The 19,502-nt window shown below is 39.0% G+C and overlaps 2 protein-coding genes across 4 annotated transcripts in view; one reads left to right on the forward strand and one right to left on the reverse strand.

Annotated features, from left to right (window-relative positions):
* Nucleotides 1-5,815, reverse strand: part of fhip1b (FHF complex subunit HOOK interacting protein 1B) — a 24,840-nt gene extending 19,025 nt beyond the window's left edge. The window contains exons 1-2 of one of the 3 annotated variants that reach the window (XM_055031739.1): nucleotides 5,656-5,815; nucleotides 4,500-4,723 (exon numbers count right to left, since the gene is read on the reverse strand). The gene's annotated coding sequence lies outside the window, so the exon portion shown is untranslated. The other 2 variants (XM_055031738.1, XM_055031737.1) reach the window with 2 other exon arrangements.
* A 1,824-nt stretch (nucleotides 5,816-7,639) lies between these two features.
* On the forward strand, nucleotides 7,640-19,014 carry cnga4 (cyclic nucleotide gated channel subunit alpha 4). Its single transcript, XM_055032008.1, has 7 exons — nucleotides 7,640-7,749; nucleotides 8,843-8,944; nucleotides 9,039-9,145; nucleotides 15,224-15,804; nucleotides 16,931-17,176; nucleotides 17,341-17,506; nucleotides 17,981-19,014. Exons 1-7 carry the CDS (start codon nucleotides 7,673-7,675, stop codon nucleotides 18,724-18,726), a joined length of 2,025 nt encoding a protein of 674 aa, XP_054887983.1. The 5' UTR covers nucleotides 7,640-7,672; the 3' UTR covers nucleotides 18,727-19,014.
* Nucleotides 19,015-19,502: the final 488 nt, after the last annotated feature.

The raw sequence follows: 19,502 nt of genomic DNA on the forward strand, positions 1-19,502 counted from the left end.
AAGATCGCCAGTTTTTTTCCCTCCCCAACAAATATAAGTAAGCCTCTGCAGTATGCCGTTACCAGGGAAACTGTTTTCTAGTAAAGAAAACTCCTGTTTACTGTGGAAACTGGGAGGAGAAGCAAGCAAATAAACAAGAGTTCATGCTTTCAGCGTCAAACTCGTTCATATTGTTGCATCCTTTCTTTTCACAAGCTTACAACTAAAAAGAAAATGTGATATATATATATAAAATGTGATATATATTCCACAACTTTACATTTAATAATCAATACATGTTAAGTGTAAAAGGCAAATCTATAACGTTGGATACCAAATTTGTGTTGTATTTTCAAAGTTTAGTTGTTCAAAGAGTAACAAGTTTAACTATAAATCAAAAGCAAGTAGAACTAAAAAAAGCAGCGATTTCCAGATATAAGAAAGTCAGTTTAGTTCATACAAATTTAACCACAATCTTCCTATCAGTGACACATTAACTGGAAACTTGCTGAACAGAAAATGTAAGCTCTAGCACTTACAATCCCTCCCTCGATAAATAGTCAAAATGACAAAGTCCTTCCCACAAATTTTGCACTTTTCTGGAAAAAGATGACACTTTTACATGCACTTTTTACAAGAAGCTACTGATGTGACTTGGTGTAGATTTGTTATCACCGCTATCAACTTGTGAAGCATTTCCCTTTGCAACTATATATAAAAAGTGTTCATTTCAAAGTGAGCAGAAAAAACATAACAGGCTATAGTTCTCGTCAAGCCGTCGTTTCTGTCTATAACTCATCAGTCATGCGCATACCGGCAGCTCAGACATCTGTGTGAACAAGAGAAAATGAAGCAAAAGATGAACACAGATGTTGGGAAAAAGAAAAAAGGAAGACAGAAGTGGAAGAAAAATGATGCAGGATTGTAATTTTTTGAAACAAAGATTGACCATTCTTTCATTCAATTTGACTGCTCAGGCTCAGTCAGAGTATCAAAAAGACATTTAGATTTTTTTTTTTAAAGTGCAAGATAAATATTGAACTGGTTTTAGTTATGGACTTTGACTAGTCCATTCTAACATATGAATACGCACCGATCTAAATTATTGTAATAAGCTCTGGCTCCATGTTTAAGATTACTGTTGCCCCAACTCGACTTCAGTCCTTGTAATTGTTTTGCTGCTGTTTACCTTAGGGGTTAAACGACTTCATATTTTTTAAGTTCGACTACAACATGATAAAAGGAGAGTCGACGTCGACTAGTCACAGTGACGTCAAGGCGATGTAAGCACAAAGCGCTTCACAGCAACTTAAGAGGCTTTATCAGCTACGTTCACGGCAAATATTGATTTAAAAACCTTCTTTTACTAAGTCTATTAAGCAGAATTAAAAGAACAAGAAACAGATTATTGTCCCGGACTTCTTCGTGAGCAGAGGAGAAAAGTCCACAAAGTTGCACCGAGTCGGGTCTGACTCCCTTCACTCCCCCAAACAGACTGATACTGATGATCGATGGATAGTTGCACATTTAGTAGTCAAATATCACACTGACCACAATGGTGCTTCTGGAACATCACAAACCAAACTTACATGAACATTTGGTTGCACTTGACTTTATGCTGGAATATCATCGTAAAAGGGGCAAAACACAAACAAGTTTAACATTTTTCATTAGTTCAAACTTGTGAAAATCATGTCCTTTGGCTTCACAATTATGCATGATGCTGTGCTGGACTATCACAAAAAAAAACACTGAAGTTTGTGGCTGTAACGTGACATTTTAAAAAGTTGAAGAGGACTGAATATACTAAAAAAAAACATTCTTACTCCATCAAATTGTACATTTAGGAACCCATTTTACTTGTGTTTGAACAAAAAGATCCCTTATAGGAAACCGCCCTAATGAGTCAGTAAGATAATATGCTTGGTGTTTCAATAAGAAATGCCATCATTACAAAGATTTGTAACATGCTCCTCATTTCCACATGACATGGATAAATGACTCATGATTTCCACTTGGGCTCAGACACACACACAAAAAAAGAAAACCTCCATCCAGAGTTTTCTTTATTTTCTCTCAAAAGCTACACACAAGCGGTTCTGAAAGGAAGCCAGGTCACTGTTTACCCTTTTGGTTTTCCGTTTGATGATTTACCACTCCTTATTTTAATAAGGTGAGCGTGTGAGTTCGTACAGAGACCTAAGGATATGAATGGAGGAAAAACACACACACACAAAAAAACACAGTTTGACTAAAATTTGTCCTCCATATTTTTGTAAATTCAGTCAGAAAACCTGAAGAACTTTGAACAAAAATAGCCTGAGCTCGACATGCAGATTTCAGCACTGCAGCACACACGGAAATTTAAAGTGTCTTTAAATCTCAGGTCACACGGCATCATAACAGCACTCATAAAACGAGTTCAAAGTGCAACTGCAGATACCGCTGAAGGGAGGCGGCGTTTCTAAAGACCTGAGCCAAATATCAGTGATCAAGCTCACCTTTTAGCCTGTCAAACTCTTAAGACAGGCTAAAAGTGGAGCAAGAAGTGTTGTTTGTTTTTCCAGAGTTGCTGTGATTTCACACAGTGGTCAAACTGAAACAGGCTCCAGTTTAACCAGTAACCTTCAGGGTTTTTTCACATCTGGTTGTCTGGTAGACTTGGTTCAATTGAGAACCAAAAGTTCAACATGTGTTGGATGTTCAGATGGTGCGGTTCGCTTTCACACTGCACTGTATCAGATGAGCCAAACTAATTGAAAACCCAGTTCACACCCTCGCCCGTGGTGGCGCTGCACCAAGAACCACTGAAGGAAGCAACATGAAAACCTCTGAAAAAGAGACTGAGCGCAACTTCCTTCTTCACCAAATGTAAACAAAAACTTGAGTGTCATCAGTAGCTGTTGTAGGATTTCTCTTTTGTCTTTGGTAAAAGACCATGATACACGATATAATCGTCACCAACATTGGCATCGTTCGATATCATATAACATGATGGTATTGGTCCAATAAATAAAACTGAGCCAACAAAAATATTTATTTTGATGCCTTTGTAATTGAAGAAAGTTGGTCATGTGTTGCAGTGCAGGATCGTGGGGAGAACCAGTGATGAAGTCAGCGTTGTATTGCTTTCTGTCAAGGTTTCGAAAGGGTAGTGAAATGTAATAATATCGGTAAATATCGGTTATTGGCCATGAGAGATATATTAGTATCGATTATTGACACTGGGCCAAATTTTCATATGCGCATCCCTATTTTGTACCGCTAATCTCTACCAGTCTTCACAGATAGCCTCAGAGTCTGTTGTGACTGAAAAGATACCAACAGATACCATTTCAATTAATTTAACCATTTAGGAGGAACATTTTATTTGTTAACAAGTTTATCTAAATTGCAGTTTAGCACATATGGCAGCTGACTGTACCAACACACTTCCTCCAAAATGATCCAAAAACAAAATTTGACAGCTGCTTTTAACGTTGCCTTACAAACAACAACAAAAAATACGCCATCGCAGTATTGGTGTGCGAAAGTGAAGCTTGGATGCCAACCGCTGTAGAGAAAGACGGCAGACAGGAAAATGTTGGGTAAATGTTGCAATCAATACCATCACTATATCTAATCAGAGGCAAAAGGCAGACGCGCATCATCGGCCTGCTATAGACATTCAACAGTACAGCCGTGAGAAATACTTTCTACACATTTTCAGTTCCTCAAAGGGTGACATGTGCAAACATTGTTATCTAAACATCAGATAAGAATTTTTTAAAAAGTGGCCAAATAAACCACTAGAGGTAAACCTATACATGCATGTACAGATAAGATCTTCTCAACAGTGTTTGCAATTTCATGCACTATTTATCTGTCAAGACTGAATTATACGTCAGCTAGGACTACAACAATCACACTTTTATGAGCAAGGCAGGTCTCATACTTGACGGAGACCAAAAGCATAAAAGGAGTAATACTAGGCAGATTTTTGGGCAGAGACTGAGAAGTCTCAGAAAATGAATTCTTTACTTTCTTTTTACAGTGGTTGTATATATTTTTATGAGAGACATAAAAACCCAAGTAAAGTCCGCTTCACTCTGATTCACCGTGGGTTTTATCAGGTGAGCTGACAGACTGTAGAACGGTTTACCGTTTACAGATAACAAGCAGAGGAATTAAACCGAGGAGGCAGGAGTTCAAAGGTCGAATCTTTCCTAATGCTTTTACATCCTATGTTCGTTTCAGTCACTGCCTTTAACAGAAACCGAACGCCGCCTTTCTGATTAACACTTTCATTTTGGTATCAATTTTATTTTAGGCTCGCCGTTCTGCATTTGGGTTTAACCAGCCCGCAGAGGCGTCTCACCGGGCGACGACGGAAAACAACAATTGATGCAATTCAATTTCCAAACGATGTCGCGACCTAGTTTACACTGTAAAAAGTCTACTTATTCCATCCCAAAAAGCCCCGTGTTGAACATACCCGACCGACAAGCATAAATTAAGAGAGCAACACCAAGAATGCGCACCTTGCCTCGGCAGCTGTTGAAGAGGAGCAGGTTTCCTCGGGTAGTTTAGCCGCTAACGCCTAGCAGCTAACAGCTAGGCGTTAGCTGTTGATGAATTCCACAATGTCAGGGCAACGAACGGCTGACGGACACAAACGCAGCGCAGAGACGACCGGCGAGCTGCTCCACACCGACCCGGCGACGCTAACGGATTAACCACTCCTTCCCCGGGGCAGCTGTGCATCCTGTTAGAGGCAGATAAACATCCCATTTGATGATTTCTCAAACACTCTCCCCTCTCCCGCGGCCATCTTACTTTAGCTCCTCCCACGCGGCTTCACTGAGTCACAGCGACGCTGCTCACAGCTGCATGGTATGGAGGGCGTGGAGGGGCAAAAATCCCAGCGGGTTCCGACAAATGTACACCATGTACTAACATTTGTGACATTATGGAGGTGCAATGCTGCCACTCTAGGAAAAGAAAACTGATCATTTTGTAGTGTGGACATACAGGAAGCAAGGGTTGCTACTTCCAAACACAGCAATTTACGGTGTGTCTGGTGTTGCTGCAGTTCAGCTTTAACATAAACTTGATCTAAATGCAGTTTGGTCAGGATAAAGTTATTAATCATGAACTCAGTTCAGATGACCAGCGTGAATTTGTTTTGGTTCATTAATTTTTTTATTTTTTGTCCAAATAACGTTTGTTTATGCCAACTCACAAATTAGCATCCCTTTCATTCTCTCCTTTGATCCTTTTTTGCGTAAATTGTATTTTATAATGGCTAGGTTTCCAAAAACACTGAACTTATTGGTACACTTTAATTTCTTGTGCAGATCTGATATTTTGAAAAAAAAAAAAGCAAGTAAATGAAAATATCATGTTCACAATATGAAATGCGTGTTATTAGCGTCCATGAATTTTTCATACCTAAACATAAAAAAAACTATGTTTGTCTTTTGCTCTGGTGGCAGCTTTTGCTTCCATATTTGTTTGGAAGCAAACAAATACGGTTCTTTTGGGGGGTTTTGGTTTTGTTCTGTTTTTTAACAAAAGAAGCAAATGAGCAACATCATGGGCACTAGATTGACAAACATTTCCTCTCTGAAAAACGTTTTTCTCAGCAGAACCTATTTGTAGTTTGGGCACACCCTCTTTTAAGCACAATTTACATACCTGTAATTTTTCATAAGTGGAGGCTTTCCAACTCTGTCTGAAGCAGCTGGTATTTCCATCCATCCCAGACTTTCAGTAGTGAATCCTGCCACACTCCTTGGAAATGATATTCAAGATGTCAGCAGCTATATTTGCATACAGTTAACCTGACTAAGATTACTGGTAGTCATGCAAAACTAAAAAGAAGATCGTTTTGCATGACTGCATGGTATTTTACTTTCCTTAAACATCTAAAATTAAAGCTCAGAGAAAGAAATTGTGAGCTACATTTTCTTCATTTAAGATCAGCCAGGATTAGAGGCATAATTTATCTTTGCTAAGTGCCAGAATAATCAAGGAGAGAGTTTTTCCGATTTAGTTTTAGTTTCCTTCAGACATTCATATGCATTTCACTATAGTTCTTTGTAGAACTGCATTTAAAACGTGTGATTTGGGTCAAACATTTTAGGCATCTGTGTTGATCCACAACACCTGCCAGACATTTTTTTGCTCAGACACCACTTTTCAACTCTAATGATTTTTTTTGTTTGTTTGTTTTTAATTAGACTAAAATTGGGGCTTTGTGACGATTACTGCAAAACACTGAGTTTGTTGATTTCTCACTGGAATTAGGGCCATTATTAATTTGGAGGACTCATTTTCGACCAGTCTCTGGCATCATTGCTCATGGCTTGACATGTTGCTTCAGGATTTCTATGAGCCTTCATAGATTTCCCAGGTTGTGAAGTGCACCAACTCCTCCTGTGGCACAGTACGTTGCTGACTCCCGTTACTTCACAATTCGGTTAGTGCTCTTTTGTTTTAACCCTCTCCAGGTAGATGTTGCAGATTTGCAACAGCTAAATGCTACTTTGCTAGTCTTTGCAAGTAATTTGAGCCTGAGAGGGTTAAATTTCGCCCTTTTCCTCTAATGTCAGAATGCTTGTTGTGGTCAAACCATTCAACTCTAGTTTAATCTTGTAACCAGCTATGAAGGTCTTTTTTTTTTTTGTATGCATTTGCAAAGTGTTATCTGTGGTGTTTATGTTGCTTTTAGAGTAATGGTTTCTTAGTGACTGAGTGGTATTTCAGCCCATGTGGACAGGACTTGTTTTACTGATGCACCTTCAGCCAAGACCTCCACAAGGTTTGCTTTTTCTTTCTTTTCCTCTTTTTGATTATTTTGCACATTAGAGTGCAAGTAGACGGCTTAGATGAAGCAAGTCATAAAAAAATTGCCTAGTTTCCTCGTTGATATTTTGTTGGACGTTTTGGCTTGACTTTAAGAACCCCTTGTATCTATATTTTTTTTACATCAGCCGTCTATGAGTGATTGTTCAGATATTTTGAACTGCTACTTCCATAAAACCTCTTCTAATTATCAAAAAAATCAAATTTTCTTCACCAACACGGCAGTTCAAAGTGCTTTACATCATAAAACCACAAAAATTACAAATAAAATACCAATTTCCGTTTGTGAAACTTTCCGACGTTGATTGACCCGCTCTCACCCCAATTGCCTCGTTTTAAATTTTGTCCGATGTATGGATCGGGCATAATTATGACCAACTCCTCTAGCTCTTGTTTCTTAGACGCATACAAAATGTTTCTTGATGAAGAAATGATCCGTGTTATGCCCTTTCACCTGCCAGTAGTAGCTCCTGATGAGTATATTTTGGGGCATGTAGGTTTACCTCTATGCCACACTCGGTGTCTTTGGTGCTGAGAGAGAAGAGACAAAGACCCACCTGGCTTTCTATTCTATGGGGAGGAAAGAATTCCCTGAGTACCTATGACATCTGTTGTTGTTTCCTGCCATAGAGACGGGCATCGCTAGGCCCTGCGCAGGCAGTTTGTTATCAGGTCAGCAGTAAACATTTCTGCCGGATGCAAAGCGTCCACCTCTGAGCACCTGAGAAACACCTATGTTTGAAGCGAAAGTAGTAAGAAGCTAGTTCCGATAATGGACAATTTAGGTAACGTCAGCGTCAGGACGAACCGGTGGCGTTCGCTGCTCAGGTGGCATCACGGACAAAAAATGACTGAGGACACCGAAGATGGAGGCAAGGATGGAGAGAAAAAGAAGCCCTTTTGGGGCATGAGATTTAACTTCAAGTGAGTAATTGGTAATATGACTTGACATGAAAAAAAAATATTTGGCTCTTACTTAAAGTTTGTCATTATTTTAGTGTATATTCAGGTTTCATCTGTTTTGAATGAATGAAGTCTACTGAAATGTTTACACAATATCTACTGTTCTGAAAGGCATTTTGATGATGAATCATGTTCTATAAATATAATTATCTTGGGTGCAGCATAAACTCCTGCAATTAGTCAGTTAGAAATAAACTGTGTTGATACTCTTGAGTGGCTATGGCAGATTTTTTATATCAATAACACTGTAGAGGGATCATTATTTAAATTAGACAGATGTTATATATATATATATATATATATATATATATATATATATATATATATATATATATATATATATCTATATATATATATATATATATATATATAGATATAGATATATATATATATCTATATATATATATAGATATATATATATATATATATATATATATATATATATATATATATATATATATATCTATATATATATATATATATATATATATATATATATATATATATATATATATATATATATTTACAAATCTCTCAGAAATCATTGGCTTTGCTATACATTTGGGTTTTTCAGTTTTCTTGACTGTTTGTACATTTTTTCCCATCATTCTATTTCACTGTATGCAGAAAACCGAAACAAAGACGTACTTGTGTGAAGCAATCCATAATCCAAACTTCCTGTTTGGATTATGGATTGAAATGATCACAGATAATCTCTCACCCAAGTGGATTAGGTGACTTTTTAAAGCCAGTAGTTACATTCGATTGTAATTATGAGTATTAGAACAAAAGGTGTTGAATATAAAATGCAAGCCACGCTTTTTAAAACTTTGCCTCTAAAGTAGTTCAGCACTTGTAATCGTTTCCTCCAACAATATCACTTTGTGTCGGTTCGTCTCGTGCAATTCTGAAAGAATGCGTTCCTCTTTGCAGTTGTGATGTGGAAAATGTCAGAAGGCAGGATTCTTTTTGCAATTGTACACTTCGAGTCATGGATGTGGAGCCGTGTAAGTCTTTCTGTCTGTTTCTTTCTTCCACTTCACGATCCTCTCAGCTGGAGAGAGTGGGCCATCGATCCTGCAAATCACTTCTATTATGTCTGGTTGCAAGTGATGATCGTGCCAATTGTTTACAACTGGGTAATCATCATTTTAAGGTAAAATGACAGCAGCATCATGTATTCACTACGGTATAACTTGTAATGAACAGACGTCCTATTAGACAAAATACTGTTGTTTCTGTTTCATCAGGACCTGCTTCACAGCGATCGGTCTGAGCTATCTTCCTGTGTGGCTCACGCTGGACTATGTGTCAGACCTCATGTATGCTGCTGATATGACTGTCACTCTGCATACTGGTAAATACAATTGCTCTGATTTGACTTCAACTCTTGGTCTCTAAAAACCAAACATAAAAACAGACTTTAAATGCATCCAGGCACTCCAAACAAGCACAATGTAATTTAGTTTTACGTTTGTTGCCATAGACGCTATATCAGTATTTCTTTACCGTTATCAAAAGATAAATGTTATCTTTTCATAAACATACAGGCTATTCTCGGCCAGTTATTTTTCAGAGCTTCCTTTTGAGCGTCGAATTGATAGTTATGAGGGGAAGAATCGAAAGAAAGAGAATCAGTATTGTTGTTGCTAAACATGCAAACCTTCCCAGCCGGAGAGGTTTTATTCTCTGTCGGGGACTGATTGGGAAAAAAAGAATAAAAAAAGAGGTTTGCGTCTGAGAAGCAAACTTCCCCAGCCGGGGAGGTTTGCTTCTCAGGCGCAGATAGATCAGTTGCAGGACGGTCAAGAGCTACCGTCCTGCAACTTTTAGATGCAGCCTTACTCCAGCAGATCGAGATCAGCTAGTATTATATTTTAAAATTACCATTTCCAGTGGGGTGGCAGTAGGGGTGGCAAGGGCTCTGTTGGGGGTGGCAAATGCCACCCCGGCCACCCCTCTGGCTCCACCACTTCTTCTGGGACTTCCCAATTATAAAACATTATTGGAAAGACATCAATAGTGCCTTAAAAGATATTTTAAGCAGAACATTCCTTTGGAGTTCAAGCTCGTGCATTTTGGGATAATTTCCCAAGAAGCTTCAAAAAGTAACAAAAATCTGATGACTATTTTATTAGCAGCGAGTAAGAAAAACATTACAAGAAAATGGTTATCACAGGACGAACCAACCTTAGATGACTGCATTGACATAACGTTTAACATGTATATAATTGAAAAAATAACAGTCTCTCTCAATCACAAGACTGAAACATTCAGTAAGTAGTAGCAGATTTAGGTAGACTATGTTAAACCTAAAAGATCTGATTTCATTTCTGAAGATCAAACTTGTTTGAACCTTTCCTACAATCCATTCTCCTAAGATAGCAATATTCTATAATTATTTATACAATTGTACTTCTTCTCTCACACTCAATTTTACTCCTTACCTTATAATCTTTCTCAAGGAATGTAGTTGCATTTTTGATTTTTTTCTGTCATATGGCAATGGTCTATTTGTGCACCTTCTTTCAAATGTTAGAGTTGATTTTGTGATATAGATGCCTAAGACCATGTCTGAGTGATAGTTTCTTGAGAATCAATAAAGATAAAATTAAAAAAGAAGACAAAAAGATAAGCAAAAAAGGTAAAACCACCTTAGTATATAAAGAGTGAGAAAGCTCGAAATAAGCACAAATAAAATAATTTTAACATCAATGGTCGCCATATGTAGTTTTCAAGGTAAGAAAACACATTTTCTGTCATAATTCATTTACAAATTTTCCAAAAAGAAAAGAATCAAAAATAAAAAGAAGACAAAAATAGAAAGAAAAAATAAAAACCCATAATAATATATAATAACCAAGGCAATAACAAATAAAGGCAAATAAAATAATAATATGAACATTGATCCCCATACGTAGTCTTCAGACTTGACGTTTTCTGCTTCAAAGCTAACTTCCCCAGCCGGGGAAGAATCGAAAGAAAGAGAATCTGTATTGTTGTTGCTAAACATGCAAACCTCCCCAGTCGGGGAGGTTTGATTCTCTGTCGGGGACTGATTAGAAAAAAAAGAATAAAAAAAGAGGTTTGCGTCTGAGAAGCAAACCTCCCCAGGCGGGGAGGTTTGCTTCTCAGGCGCAGATAGATCAAAAAGAAAAGAATCGATCTCATCATAAGCTGAGAAGCAAACCTCCCCAGCCGGGGAAGTTTGCTTCTCAGTTGAGGAAGGCAAGGAAGGCGTGAAAAGAAAATAATCAAAAACATCATAGGTAGACGAAGTGCTGTTGTCCTGAGACCTATCTGTTTTGTCTTCTGTACCAGGTAATAACTTGTCCCACAATTTTTTCATTCCAGTAGTGACGATGGGAAAAAAATAAGCCGAGTAAAATTTCTGCCATACTGGAAAAAGCCTTCCGAAAAAACAGTGGTAAGGTCCGAAGAGTTGGTTGGATATGAACTGGTGTTTTGAAACTCAAGCATTCATGACCTCAAGTTGTCTTTGATCTAGAATCGCATGTCATAGATGATGATGTCATAGTTCTGGGGAATGTCTTGCTTCTGCTCATTGTTATGGAAACGATCAGATCCGTTCTGCATGACCCAAACTATAAACCCTTTGCTACAGCTTCACATAATCACTCGAGATGCCATGATGTTGTGGACATTCAATTAATGAGTCACCTCAAAGTTCTTTGATGGTCGTAAAATAGCTATGATGTTTGATTCTGGGGAAGAAAGTGTAGGAAATGTTTTATGGGTTGCTTTTAGCCCGAAACTATATGGGGCATCCTTGGGGCAACCCGAGTCACTAAAACCAACCTGGTTCAGTAACAAGTGCAAGTTGTAATTAGGCCTGTCGCGATAAACAATAAATCAATTAATCGCAGGATAAATTAAAACTATCGACCTCATTTCAATTATCGGCTTTGTAATTTCTTCTGGCCTTTTTCTCTTTCTGTTGATGACACTGAATGAAAACAGACTCAACTCCGGTGCTCTCCACTAACCCTCCCTTCCTCATTTCTTTAGTGTAATGCCCAGCACGCCCTTCACGATCTTAGAGCTGTCGGTCGATTGTCGGCCCATTTTCAAAACCTGAGAGACCACACATTAGACAACAGAAATTCTAGGTATAACGGTTTGATTGAAATGTGTGATGTCCAACAATGGGCACAAAATAATAAGTCCAGTTAACTAATTTTAAAACCAGATATTAATCAATGCTTTACTATAATCTACCTACAATGCATGTGGCTAGTGTCAGTCCTGTCTGAAGGAAAATCATTATAATCTATTTAGGTCACTTTAACGAAGAACAGCTGAAAAGTTACTGGGTTTATCAACTGCAGTAGAAATTTTGCTCCGACTCCTCCCAAGGAGAATCCGCGCTTTCTGATTGGCTACCTGTCACATTCAACAGGCTGTGTTAACGCTTCCAGTCAGGGAAAACCCTTGATTTAGATTAGAGCGGTAAAGTGTATCTGTCTTTGGCAGGAAATCGCATGTATTATTACGTAATTTCCATTAAATCAGTGTAAAAAGGTCTTCAAACAATATTATCGTTTATCGCAATAATTTTTGACAAATTAATCGCTCAGCAAAATCTGTTATTGTGACAGGCCTAATTCCGTGTCATATTTTCTTGGCTGTAACATTTTTTCTTTTGGATTTTCTGGGACAAGTGGCTCTGACCCCTTATCAGGGTCCACAGTGATGCTCCATGTGCAGCTAATGCCATTGTCGTAGCTGCTGGGGTAGTTCCAGCTGGTGAAGGTGCCCGACTCACCAGTCAAATCCTGCAGACCTCCACACGCTGGACATCAAAGACAAATGTTGAAGTTTGGCAGTGCAGCAGAGAGAAGCTTTAGGAAGCATCATTGATTTGTAAGCTTTAAAAAATTCATTATGTTACATTAAGAGGATTATTTTTACTCTGAACTACAAACATTTATTTTGATTGATTTTAGTTGTTGAAATAGTAAAAGCCATGTTAAAAATAGGATGCAGATTTTCTGCACTAATAACTTTGCAGCTGAGTAAAAATGATGTGACAAATGGATAAAATGTGCTCCATTGTATTAAGGTCAGCATAAGAAAAAGGGAGATTCCGGAGGTGATAATAAGCTGTGATCTACTTCCATCATGGAGTCTGGATGACGTATGTGCTAATAATGACCAAACTGTGAGGTGGCTTGTTGCTGTAAGACTGGCCATGGCTTTTATCACAAAACAAAAAAAAAAAGACTACTTAATTAATTTGTCTGTTTTATTTGAACATTACTCTAAATCCAAAAAGATAATATGCTAATGCACTAATTTTTCATTTAGCACACTTACCTTCCCCTGAATAAAATTGTCCAAATAAATGCTAAGGCATTCATTTACCTGGCTGTTTCTTAAACTTTCAGTTGAGGAAATAACATTTATATTGGAGTAATAGTTATCGACTCTTAATAAGTTAGAAGCTCATATTCATGCTCTTATTTTGAAGTATATTAAGTTAGATTGCTTGCCATCCGCCAATAAAAAACTAAAGAAGAAAAAGAAGTAGATTAAAAATGTCTATGCAACAGATCCCTTTCGTCTCATCGTGTTCGTCAGCAAATGACACTTTGGCTCTTTTCACACTGCAGCCAGAAGTGGCACAAATACTTTTTAAAAAATTTTATTTGCCTTAATACGGCCTTTATCTGATCTTTTCATGATAGTCTGAACAACACAGACTTTTAATGCAACCCAGGCTACTTGGATATGTGGCCCTGAATCCGATACGAGTCTGATCTTTTTAAACGAGACCCCGGTGTGTATGGCCTGGTCGCGTTCATCCGAACGTAACGTCATTGATACACGACAAAATGTCACTACTCTGCGCCCTGATATGCGCAAGAAAAACAACCATGGTGGACGATAACCAGGATTAAGGTGTTGATGTGATGGCTCCGGTCAGACATTTGCATCCACGTTTACTTCCACAAACACTGAGCACTACTTCATTTTTGTGACGGTTGGCAAAACACTGAGCTAGCTCTATGATATGTGACGTTGTTTATTGCGCCATCTGCTGCGCATGCGGTACATTTTTAGTTCGTTTGCGGTTCACATACAAGTCGTATATATTTGGAAGTGTGAATGACCCCTTTCATTTATTTGCTAAAAATAAATGAAAACTTTGATCTCACAAAAAATAAATAAATAAATCTGAATTGAGAAAATGGGCAAACAGAACCACTATTGTTCTGACCCAAAAGTTTTGCACTTTCTCTCCTGTTCTGCTATGAAAAGCAGACGTGTTCAAGTGGGTTGATTCTTTCAATTCTTTACTTTGGTTTTGTCTTCTCCAACTTTTCCCTTCATTACAGTTAAGTATAAGAACTCCAAATTCCTTGCAAAAAAATGTGCTAGCATTTAAACCTCTACATCACATTACATGTTAATGAGTTATGTTTTTATTCAGAAATTTATCAGTCTTTCAGAACTTATTTGGACAAATGTGTTCATATCATGTTTTCTCTTTGTTCCTTTTTCTGTATTTGATTTAAGTGTAGATTAATGCATTCTGCTTTTGTTTTAAGCTTTCATTTTTTATTGCTTTGTTGCAGGATGACCTACAAATTAGCTTTAAACTTCTGCATAGAAATGGATGTTTTAACTTGGCTTCAAGGCCCCTTTTTGCCTCCCGAGCAGTAAAGTATATTAACCGTTTTACTGCAGCTGCTAATGTAACATTGAGCTCCCTGATTGTGATAATTTTTCCTTTTCTTGCAATCAGCAGAATTTGTCTTATTGTCCCAAAGTCAAATCCTCATGTTGGCTTTTTCAGTTCTGAATGCTTCACCACAACTTCTTGTTCCTTCTCTACTGTCTTGCATCTAAATTACCTTATTTTCAAATGATAAAATACTCACCTTTTGATTGAGCAGAGGAATCAGGCTTGTCTGTAAAGTAGAGGGTAATAAGGGCGATGCAAACACACGACAATGTTATGAAAAGAAACATCAACATTTTCTCCAGGTTACTCAGTAACTCAGTTACTCACGATGACGGAGATGCACCAGACTGAGCCTTTTTCACAAATTCACCGGCTTATTAACAATCCAAGGAGAAATGAACCTGAACTTTGACCACAGCCGTGGATTGTTACCAATAAATTTTGAAATATTTGATCAGCTGATGACCAGCCTATTTCATTGTAATGGTGGTTGCAATAAATTGTTTACTCATTTTCATTCTTTTTTGTTTTGTTTTGTTTTTTGCTTTTTGTCTCACTGCCATTTCTTCTAACAAAGTTCATTTTTTTTGGTGATTCGGGCTTGCATGAAAAGCACTCAGATATTTGCAGCAGTGACGTTGCCTGTATCCACGCGCTCAAGGTAGACATCTTTCAAAAACTGGGCAAATGTGGCGAGTTCATCCTTCCTTTTCCTCTCATCTGCAGGCTTCCTGGATCAAGGAATCCTCATCAAAGACCTGACTCGCCTCAGGAAGCGCTACCTGCGCTCCAAACATTTCATGTGGGACTTAGTTTCCCTGCTGCCCACTGACTTCCTCTACTTCGCCTTTGGGTTTGAGACCCCCTTGGTGAGAATCAACCGGCTGGTCCGTATCCCGCGGCTCAACGAGGCCTTGGATCGGATGGAGACAAGAACCTCCTACCCCAACACTTTCCGCATCACAAAGCTCATGATCTACATCTTTGTGCTGATCCACTGGAATGCCTGTCTTTACTTCGCTCTGTCCAATTACATCGGCTTCGGAAGCGATCCGTGGGTCTACCCCAACATCACTGACCCGATGTTTGCCTCCATGCGGCGCCAGTACTTTTACTGCTTCTGGTTCTCAGCCCAGATTTTCACCACTGTCGGAGACACCCCTCTGCCAAGCCGGGAGGAGTATTTATTCATGATTGCAGACCTGCTCATTACCGTGCTGGTGTTCGCGTCGATTGTCGGGAATGTCGGGAATGTCATCACGACCTTAAGGGACAGAGACAACGTCTTTTTCCCCAATCACGAGTTGGTGAGTTTCAGAGTTCCTATGTTTTAGTTTTGCTTTGTCAAATAGAGTTATTGGCATCTGTCAATCTGTAAAATACTACTATTTTCTAAGATTTTTAGCAAACTAGCCTTGCAAAATCCAGCCCTTTGTAAAAACATTGGGTTGAGATCTTTGGCTATTGGGAAATGACTGCTTCCTGGAAATGTAAACTCTGTTGAAGTTTAAAATTTTACCCGATCACTAATGTTTAGCTGTGATCTCTATAATTTGCCAGTTTGACGATGTGAAATCTTACCCTGCAGTAGAAACAACCATCCTCCACTGCAAAAAGAGGCGTGCCGATGGCTGTTAACAACATGGCTGCAAATATTAATTCAATACTTGGAGCCGCAGCCAACAAGGACTGAATGACATTGTTCACTTTCTCCCCTGCCATCACTAAAACTGCAGGCAAACTATCCTTGAAAAAGCGTAGAAAATCAGCATCATCATTCACAACTTATCCTTCTCCTTTCGCCGGAGAAATCCACTTCAATGCAAGAAAGCCCAGATGGACCACTGAAAGATGAGAATTCAACAGAAATACATAAGAAGGCAATGGTCAGACTTTGTCAAACCGCAATGAGAATCATTATCCAAAAATGGAGAAAACGTGGAAAAGCGGTAACCTTTCCAGAAGTGGTTGACCGAGCAAAAGAACTTGGGTTATGCAGCAGGAGAATGATCCACAGTGGAACAGTAAGTCCACCTAGCAATGGCCTGAACAAAACAAACAAATGGCATTGAAGTGGCATAGTCAAAGTCTGTACTTCAATCCAATTGATATGCTATGGTATGACCTTAATCAGACTGCAAAGTCTTGCAACCCATTCTGTGGCTAAATTTAAAAAAAAAAAAAAACTACAGGAAAAAGTGGACCAGAATATTATTCCTATAAATATAACAATTTGAAAACTGCATTTCCCTTTTATTCTATTCAGGGTGGCTGATATTAAAATGTGTTTTTCAAAATATTTAGTAAGTAAAAAAAAAAAAATCTGAAGAAATCTAAATGAGGCTGATTGTTCTCACAGAACTGTCCTAATTCTCTCGAAAAACATTTTTTGCCTCGGTGCATGGAAGACGAACTTTTATTTCACCCCTTCAGGTGAAAGCATACTTGCGCAGCCACCACATCAGCAAGGAGCTTCGACAGCGCATCGACAACTGGTACCAGCATCTTCACATCAACAAGAAGATTATGCGGGAGAAAGAAATCCTGCAGCAGCTGCCCTTGCACATGAGGACAGAGATCGCCGTCAGCGTCCACCTCCCGACCCTTTCTAAAGTCACCATCTTCCAGAGCTGTGAGAAAAGTCTGCTGGAGGAGCTGGTTCTGAAGCTCACAGCTCAGGTCAGGGGGGTTCGGTGGCACACTGAGGTCCACCAGCGTTCAGACAGCAGCAGCAACAGGAATTGAGTCTTTGCAGCATTTGTGCAACGCCAGTAGCGATCAACTTGTCTCCCTTGCACACTGTTGCATTAAATACTTGGTATCTCGGGCCTTTTGTCTCGCAGGTGTTCAGCCCAGGAGAGTATGTCTGCAGGAAGGGAGACGTGGGCCATGAAATGTACATCATCAAAGAGGGGAAGCTCGCCGTCGTAGCAGATGACGGCGTGACAGAGTTTGCGGTGCTGAGTGCGGGGAACTTCTTTGGAGAAATTAGCATCCTGAACATCAAAGGTAGGACAGAGGCGCTGCGTGCTTCCATGAATTTGGTCTTTAATTGAGTGGTCGGCAGGTGGTTTTACCCGAGTTGACCAGTAGGTGGTGCCATGGTGTCATGAAAAGGAAGCCTACAAATTGTTCCCAAGACCAAATGTATGTACACTTTTAAATTCAAGCAAAGTTACAAAAAAAAAAAAAAAAAAAAAAAAACCTTGCAAAGTTTTCTGGAATTTAGTAAACAGAAATAATTTTGGTATTTCTTACTAACTTAAGACAAGTGAAGTATGGTCTGATTTAATTTCAGAGAGTGAGGTAAAAATATATTAGTGTATTTTCATTCAGTGTGAAATGTCTGGTTTCAACTGTAGAAACAATTCTGGAGGATCCTGAATGAATAATATTAACATTTAAGGTCTTGTCTACTTCAGGATTATATTAAATCCTTAAGAAATGATGATCCCCCCCTCACACCCACCTCTCCACCCCAAGGTAACAAGTCAGGTAACCGTCGCACTGCCAACATCAAGAGCATCGGCCACTCCGATCTGTTCAGCCTTTCCAAGGAGGACCTGACCGACGTGCTGTCTGAGTTTCCTGCGGCCAAGCGTCACCTGGAGGAGAAAGGCCGGCAGATCCTTATCAAGATGGGGATGTTGGAGGAGAGGGCCGAGGTGGAGGAGGCGGCGGCTGAGAAGGTTGAGACGAAGGTAGAGAGGCTGGAGAGCAGCCTGGAACTCCTGCGGACCAAACTGGCCCGGCTCATGGTGGAGCTGGAGTCGAGCAACAGGAAGATGAGGGCCAGAGTGGAGCAGCTGGAGATGCAGGTCGCCGTGCTGGACATTCACCTTCCACCTGATGAGGAAGGTGGGGAGGGGGCGTCGGGAAGAGAGGACGGGGTAGGAGGAGAAGCTGACTGGGAGCGGGAGGAAGCAGAGGGAGAGGAGGAACGTGGGGGAAAGCAGGGAGATGATGGCGATAACGACGTGGCCAAAGAAGGAGACGGCGAGAGCACTAAAAGCACAAAGGATGAGACTGAAAGAGTGGTGGTGGGTGATAAATTTGATCTGAAGGACTCAGACTGTCTGAAAGGCAAAGAAAGTGATGGAGAGGAAATCACAGAGAAAGGAGACGAAAGACCTGGGAAAGGTGATGGAGCTGAGATTGAACCGAGGAATCAGAAACACGACCCAACTGAAGAGGGAGAATCGGTGGACAAGGAAAACCAAAGAAGATGAAAAAGACGCGCAGGGTTCAAATGAAAAGAAAATAAGACATGTAAACAAAGTTAAACATTTTCAGTGTAAGTTAAACATGTTTAGAATAGCACAGGGTCAATGAGAGGAGGATTTTATGTGTGGAGAATATCAAGGAGACAATTCTGTTGTAATACATCCATCTTCCCCTAGATGGCAGCATTTTCCCCACAAGATGATTTTGGCCTAAACCAGAATGGTAGTTTATGTTAACCTTTCTCACTATGATGGAGATGTGTGATATGTGTAATATAAACAATTGTTTGACAAGTTGTGGCACAACACTGTTCTTTACATATAGTGTATTATGTATATCTTTTTTTGTTCTTTGTAATTATAATAAATGGACATTTATTTATTTTTATTTTATTACAAATCAAATTTACTTCTCTGTTTACCTCACTGTTTAAAATATATCAGTGAAAAAAAGTATTTTATTGTTAATAGTAATCTGATATATTTTTCAAATCTAAAATTTTGTGTGTTACTTTAGTCAATGTCCTCTTGGTTTGTATTTCCAGATATATTTTCATTGTTAAATTAAGTTGAGATGATTAAAATTTACTAAACAAAACCATAACATTATCGTCCTGGGTTTACTTTATTGATGTTTGCAAGTTGGGCTGCAGAGAGGCACAGTTGGTAGCACTTTTATCTTGCAGCAAGAAGGTCCTGGATGGTGTTGGCCATTATTTTATTTAAGGAAAATGAGAGTAAAATAAAATTTCGCCTCCACCTTGTTCTGGAGCTGTGATGTT

This window comes from Poeciliopsis prolifica, unplaced genomic scaffold (genome assembly GCF_027474105.1).
Source record: "Poeciliopsis prolifica strain line A6 unplaced genomic scaffold, Auburn_PproV2 SCAFFOLD007, whole genome shotgun sequence".
In the NCBI taxonomy this organism is placed as follows: domain Eukaryota; kingdom Metazoa; phylum Chordata; class Actinopteri; order Cyprinodontiformes; family Poeciliidae; genus Poeciliopsis; species Poeciliopsis prolifica.

Excerpts from the sequence above, each read along its gene's own strand:
- cnga4 (XM_055032008.1), top strand. The coding sequence starts at position 7,673 with ATGACTGAGGACACCGAAGATGGAGGCAAGGATGGAGAGAAAAAGAAG. Across the intron at positions 9,146-15,223 it reads GACTGTCACTCTGCATACTG|GCTTCCTGGATCAAGGAATC; the intron begins GTAAATACAATT and ends TCTCATCTGCAG. Across the intron at positions 17,507-17,980 it reads TAGCATCCTGAACATCAAAG|GTAACAAGTCAGGTAACCGT; the intron begins GTAGGACAGAGG and ends CTCCACCCCAAG.